At 42.7% G+C, this 6,940-nt stretch overlaps 1 protein-coding gene across 2 annotated transcripts in view; it reads right to left on the minus strand.

Moving 5' to 3' along the window:
* CHN1 (chimerin 1) overlaps positions 1–6,551 on the minus strand; it is a 217,555-nt gene extending 211,004 nt beyond the window's left edge. Inside the window, exons 1-2 of one of the 2 annotated variants that reach the window (XM_049887498.1) lie at positions 6,317–6,551; positions 5,999–6,193 (exon numbers count right to left, since the gene is read on the minus strand). In XM_049887498.1, coding sequence (XP_049743455.1) covers positions 5,999–6,017 — 19 coding nt within the window. In that variant the 5' untranslated portion in view covers positions 6,018–6,193; positions 6,317–6,551. Of the gene's footprint in view, positions 1–5,998; positions 6,231–6,316 lie in introns of those variants that run through there. The other variant, XM_049887499.1, reaches the window with a different exon arrangement.
* Between the last annotated feature and the right edge of the window lie 389 nt (positions 6,552–6,940).

The raw sequence follows: 6,940 nt of genomic DNA on the forward strand, positions 1-6,940 counted from the left end.
AACTGAGAAAATATCAACTGTCCTTGTATAGGATATTATTAGATGGACTTCGGGGAAAAACTACACACACCCCTAGCCCCAGCAAGCTACTCTTTACCATGGCTGCTGTCAAGATGATAGCAAACAATTAATTCTTAAATTAAACCAATCTGATCTAAAGTGTATAATTTATTATTCTAATGTCCCTCTTTCACAACTATTATTATATGACATACAAAGTAGGGCCAAACAGTATTTTTCTGCCTAGCTAATTCTCCTATGATTGCTTTAGCATAGTATAAAAGATGCATTCTCAATAGGGTGATATTGCCCCCAGTGAGGTAAAATTGGTTCTTGGGGTCAAAAACATCTTACTCTTTTAATGTATAAGACCCACTGCTGTCGAGTCGATTCCGACTCACAGTGACCCTATAGGACGGAGAACTGCTCCACAGAGTTAGTAGCCATTACGCCACCAGGGTTTCCCTTTTAATGTATGCAGTACAGATATACACCATCTATAATCAGATACAAGGAGCCCTGGTGGCGCAGTGGTTAAGAGCTTGGCTGCTAACCAAAAAGTCGGCAGTTCAAATCCAGCAGCCGCTCCTTGGAAACCCAATGGAGCAGTTCTGCTCTGTCCTATAGGGTCACTATGAGTTCGATGGCAATGGGTTTGTAATCAGATATAGTGTATCTGTGGTACTAAAATTTCACAGAGGAGGGACAATTAGGGATTAAAATGTCTAAAAAGGCTCCTGGGAGTGGGTAAATAATGAAAAAGGCTGAGAAACACCCACCTAAAAGAAACTGAAACTCTTATCTTGACATTTATGTCAAATTTTTGTAACTACACATATCACTATTTTCTATCTTCAAAGATTAGGCTGCTAAATGGGAATCTAATTTGCTATGTAAATTTTCACAGAAAACACAATAAAACGTTATTAAAAAAAATAACCAAAGATTAAGCAGTTTCAAAAAAAAAAAAAAGCTGGTGCTTATAGGGTAGTTATTTACAGGGGCAGATGTGACTCAAAAGATTGCATCACCAGCATTCCTTCTGCACTGTATACAGATGGTGACTGAGTTATAACAACTATAATTTTTTATCTGTTACAGAGTACCAGATCTCCAAACATTAATAGACAAATTTTAAAGCTGAAATATTAAGTTTCTGCCACCAACAAAAGGGGGACTATGGAAGGGTATTTAAATGAGGATGATAATTTTAATGACAGCTGAAAGGAGAGAACATTCTCAGAAGCGTAACTGGGCTCTCACCACTGAACAACACTGCTACTTAAGTAACTCCCTCTAATTTTCTCTGGTGAACAACATCTGAAATTCTAAAATGTCATCAGAAGAGTGTATTCAAGTGGGAGTTTCTGATACAATCGGTTTTTGGTTAAATAAATCACACTAAAAATGTTCAGCTGACTTTTTTTTTTTTTTTAAGACCACAGAATAGAACAGAAATTTACACTAACATATACTTTTAATTCAGGGCAGTCATATGGGAAAACAGAACATTTCCTAATTGTCTCACAAAGAATATCCTATTAACTGCTACAAAGGATCTCTACAAAGATGGTCACAGGTAGGTACGTCAGAGTAGTGAGAGATACCAATTAAAGTAGGATACTGAATATGTTTTCATGGCAGTAGAAGGGTCTGAGGAAGGCTGGTGGGAAATTACAGTCAGTTCAACAAGTATTAGAGGTCATGATAGCAGTGATAAGTGGCCTTGGTGGTAGAACGGTTTAGCACTCAGTCAGTCAAAAGGCCAGTGGTTTGTCCAGCAGCTACTCTGCAAGAGAAAAGACCTAGCAATCTGCTGTAAAGGTCACTCCCTAGGAAACCCTACAGGGCAGTTCTACTCTGTGATAGAGAGTGGCTGTCAGAATTGATTTGACAGCAAAGAACAAGGCAATGATGGTAGTGACCAAAGAGTTACGAGAGGAAAAAGGAAAAAAAGGAGGTGGAGGGGTTTGGGAAATGACAAAGTTAATTCTACCCAAACAGAGGAGAGACTTATTTAGAGTTCGGTCAGCCCAGCTGAACTGTCACTGAGTTCCCCGTCTTATCTGCCGGTCTGGGCTGTAAACCACAGCCCCATTTAGCTATACATGACAGAAATCGCTGCCAAGGGATAACCTGGCAGAATACTTATTCACCCAGCCATGCCAACTAGGGCTCTACTGCTGTGGCCAATGCGTCAGATACTCCAGCTGACAAGTCCCAAATTAGATGACCTGAGGCTTTCCTTCTATCCCAGCAAGTATTTGAGAACACGTGCTGCTCTACTGGGGAAGTTCTAAGGGAGCCTTTATGCAACTAGGTAGTGAGGTACATCCACTACTGTTCTGAAAAAGACTCGGAAGGGCCACCAGCATGTAAACTCTATGAGAGCAGAGGCTGTGTCTTTTGTACACTGCTGTGTTTATTGAACAAATGAGCAAGGTTAGTGAGCATACGGTAAACTACATTTGTATAATTTTTAAGATTTGGGGATTTAAAAAGTATTTATATTAAAGCTGATAATTGAGAAGTAGGGCATCTGAAAGGTGAAGAAAAATGCTTACAAATTCCTGAGCTTACAAAAACGCACACTTCTTAACTCCCAAATGAAACTGTAAAATCAGGAATGATTGGGGTCTGGTTCTTCGAACACAGAATAAAACAGAAATTTGCATTAAAAATATTCTTTTAAACAGCAAAGGTGATTAATAGTGAGGATGAGAGATAGGACGCTCTTCAGCTTAATGTGATGGGTATTTTACTGAGTGTCTACAATGTTTTTAACAAGTGGAAAAAACTATATAAATGTAAAATTAGGCAATTCAGAGGCTTTCACCTTCTAAAACCAAGCTAACTTTCATTAACTTTCTACAAAATGAACACTCTTTACATTTATAAAAAGCCTGAATGAAAATGCAAAACACAAAGCAAAAAACTAGACTAGACTGTATTGCTGGCTGGTCTAAACCAACTAACACAACCAACATACACAAAATAGTGTTCCCTCAGTGGCTATTCTGGGGAGCTTTTGGTACCAAACTATGCTGAGCTCTAACCTTCATAATTGGTAAGTCACATTTGTCTGGTTTCTTGTCCCTACCTTCTCCTCACCACCATCTCATAGAGTTTATTATCTCATTGTTCCTCTGAATGTTCTAAGGTGGTCATTAAGAGTAAATAGAAGAGAAATGAAGTCCTGATACACACCACACATGGATGAACTTTTGAAGATAATATGTTGCGTGAAATAAGTCACAAAATACTGTACGATCTCACTTATATGAAATAAGCATTTTATATAGGGCAATGGGTTTTTTTTTATAGAAACCAAAGAGCCCTGGTGGTGCACTGGTTAAGCACTTGGCTGCTAACCAAAAGGATGGTGGCTCGAATTCACCAGCTGCTCTGAGGAAGAAAGATGTGGCAGTCTGCTTCTGTAAAGATTTACAGCCTTGAAAGCCCTATAGGGTAGTTCTATTCCGACATACAGGGTCACTCTGAATTGGAATCGACTCCAACACAAGGGGTTGTTTTTTTTTTTTGGTATAGTAAACCAAAGATTATTAGTGGTTGGGGCAAGTAGGAAAGGGACAGTTTTTGCTTAGGAGGCATTGAGTTTATGCTAATGGACAAAATAAATCGGAAAAGGACGGTGATAATGGTTGTACAACATGAAGAATGTAATCAATGTGACTGAATTATACATGTAGAAATTGTTGAATTGCCGAACGTTTTGTTGTGTATATTCTCACCACAATAATTAAAAAAAAAAAAAAAGAGTAATATAAAGGGATATGAATTACCCCTGGGTACTTCTCTTAACATATATAAAAAGCTATTCTGAATTTCTACTCTGTCCTATAGGGTTGCTACGAGACTGGGTTTTTTTTTGGGGGGGGGGTTATTCTGAATTGAACAAGCTTGATCAAATCTCCTTTTATTTATATGTAATGCAATGGTTCTCGAAGGCAGTCTATAGGTCTTCAAGCAAAGGAGTCTCCATTTTTAACAGGCGTTCCAGATGACTGATGAGTGGTCTGCAATCACACTTTGGAGAACAGCTGCTGCTCTATCACCGCTTAAAAAACAGCCTCTGCACGCAGGTGTGCTTTGCTTTGTGACAGATAAATGTTCCTAAAAATTGTAACCACATTAAATGCTATAAACTAATCTATTTTTCCATAGGCTGACTATAAAATGTTAAAGATACTTTATTTCTATCTGGTAGTTGTAGTTTCTTGAAGTTTACTTCTAGAGGTCAAATTCCATGCTCTTCTTTTTCCCATCCCCACTTTTAGCAGTTAAAAGATTTAAAATTTAGGAATCCTTTTAAAAAGCATGATTACACACTCCCTCTGTCCCCAGTTCATCTATTTTATTTCCCAATGCATCTGTTTTATTCACTGGGAATACCAGTATTCTGGGAAGCAGTTGGCTTGTAAACCTTACCTTTAAAAACAAACCTAGAAAATGCAGAACATACCTCTAATAGGAAGATTAATTTAGTCAGAAACAGCTTTAAAGAGAAACACACTTCTGGAAATCTTACTGCTATGTATTAGCTACAACAGTGCAAGATAAATGTTCCTTCAAAAGAAAATACCAACTATGAATAAAGCCTTCCACCATTTCTAACTTTTGTATAAAAAAGTCCACATTTAAGGAACACCCTTCTACCAGATAATGGAGATTTGATACAAGATACTGGAAAACAACAGCAAGATTTTTATTATCTCTTTCAGTGAATGATGAAAAAAAAATTTTTTTAAAGCACCGTTGGAGAACCAACAAGAAGAAATGTCATTTCCAATACCTTGGGTGTCTAGGTGTAGTAAAAACAGCCCCAGACTTAAGACTGGCAAATTCTGTTCTCGGTTGAGTTTTGTCACAAATGGGCTGTGAAACCTTGGGAAATAACCTCTCTGAGTCTAATTTTAATTTATAAAATAAGATGGTTAAATAAAGTTAACTCTGATTCTAGCAGCTTGATTCACTGTGAGCTATTTACATCAAAAGGGCATTTCTGGTATGTGATGCCTATAATGTGCTTGACCAAATGATGTAATTAAAACTTAACTGGAAACTTGATATTGTGAGTAACTTACTTAAGATCGTCCTTGTGGCTATCAGTTACATATAATTGTACTCCACTTTTTTTGAAAATTTGAATACTTTGAACATTTAAATTTTCACAGATTTTCTTAAAGCGAGGTACCTAAGTACCACAGTCAATTTTGTAAAATGAAACACTATCTTTTCAGTCTGTCTTCCGAACACATTATCACTGCACTCTGGAAAACACACACACACATCTTGAAGTATCAACCACTAAAACAATAGAGCTAAAGTAATTACCGCACAGAAGCAACATTTTTTCTTAATGTTCAAAGATATGCTTAGGAGTACAGTTATTTCCCAGTAACCAACTTTCTTCTGTCTGCTCTCACTCGTCAGAGCAAATATTTTCAATTGTTACAAATATTAAGTTCACCGCTTATTCCTGTTTCCAAAGGAACAGACGCGTCCAAAAAATTCTCCAACAATCCAACAGGAAGCAGCACATGCGTCTGGCAATCCCAGGGAGGATGGGGATGCAACAGACATCATGGTCAAAATAAATAAACTTTCCGGGATCTTTATTTACCTACTAGAAGAACGTAGGTTTGCAAACAATCAGCTAACTTCTCTCCCAACTTGGCATCTTACAGATGTTTTACGTTTACAAAACACCTAGAACTCTACAGCTTCTCAGCCCAGAATTGGCAAGGGGAGCACACGCCCATCGGCCCTGCCTGGAGAGAGGAAACAATGGGAGAGGCGCGAGGGAGCGAGCCCGGCGCCCTAGGAGCCCGAACGCCACCACCCCGACCCACGCCCGAAATCGCGCGCGGCGTACCCCCCCCGACCCCACGGGCCCCCCCCAACCCCCGGCCCACCAGTCCCCGAGCCCCGGGGCGTGGCCCCACCTGCGACGGTGCAGGCAAAGGGCTGCACTTACCAAACAGGGTCAGAGCCATTGTAAAGGCGCTTGCCGTCTGCTTGCGGCCGCCGGCGATCCCCGCGCTCCTCCCAGGCTGGCCGGAGATCACTGCATTGGCCCGACACGCTCACACCTCGGAGGGAGCGGGGCGCCGGAGGGGCGTGGCGGGGCGCTGGCGACCAGCGAGGCTGCAGGCCGGGACGCAGGGGGCCGCTGCAAGAAAAGTTATTCAGGCGTTATTGTCAGGCGCACCCAGATACCCGCTAGCCCTCAGCTAGCCGGCACTTGTCGCTGCCATCTGTGTACTACGCGGAGCGTGCGCGCAGGCGGCGGTACCTGCGAGACAGGGAGGCTCGGCCGCCGCGCAATGGCAGGCGGAGAGGCGGCGCCGCAGTGGCGGCGGCGGCGGCAGGAGTGGAGCAGCCTCGCAGTGCCCCCGGCGGGGCGCGCTCACTCCGCATCCCGCGGCCTCGCAGACGCCATCTTGCGATAGTGTCTCCCACAAGATCACCCGCTTCACCTCCTCCCGCCTGCCCCTCCGGGCGGCCGAGCCGTATGCGTTCCCATAGCAACAGGCGCGCGCGGGGGCGCGGGGGCGCGCGGCCCTCGTCCCCCGGCCAGCGGGGAGCAGCTCTAGACCGTCAGACCGCCGCCAGGACCCGGGATGGGGCGGGGGCGGTGCGCCCTTTAGCGCAATCTCTGGCTTCTTTTGAATGGGATTTGGGGAGGCGCAGAAAGGAGACAAGCTGAGCTGTTACGCGTAGGAGAAAGAGTCACAGGAGGATGCTCCATGAAAAAAGGACTCAGGCAGGGTCGTCCGGGGATTGGGTTCGTTTGAGGATACATTTCTTCTCCTGGGGCCCTCGGCTTAGCGGACATTGTGGAGCTAGTGACCTAAAGCTGCAGGACTCGAGAAGGGAGCACGGAGCAGAAGAGACACTGAATGTTGCTTTCTTTTCA

The sequence above is a fragment of the Elephas maximus genome, chromosome 6 (genome assembly GCF_024166365.1).
Source record: "Elephas maximus indicus isolate mEleMax1 chromosome 6, mEleMax1 primary haplotype, whole genome shotgun sequence".
NCBI lineage: Eukaryota > Metazoa > Chordata > Mammalia > Proboscidea > Elephantidae > Elephas > Elephas maximus.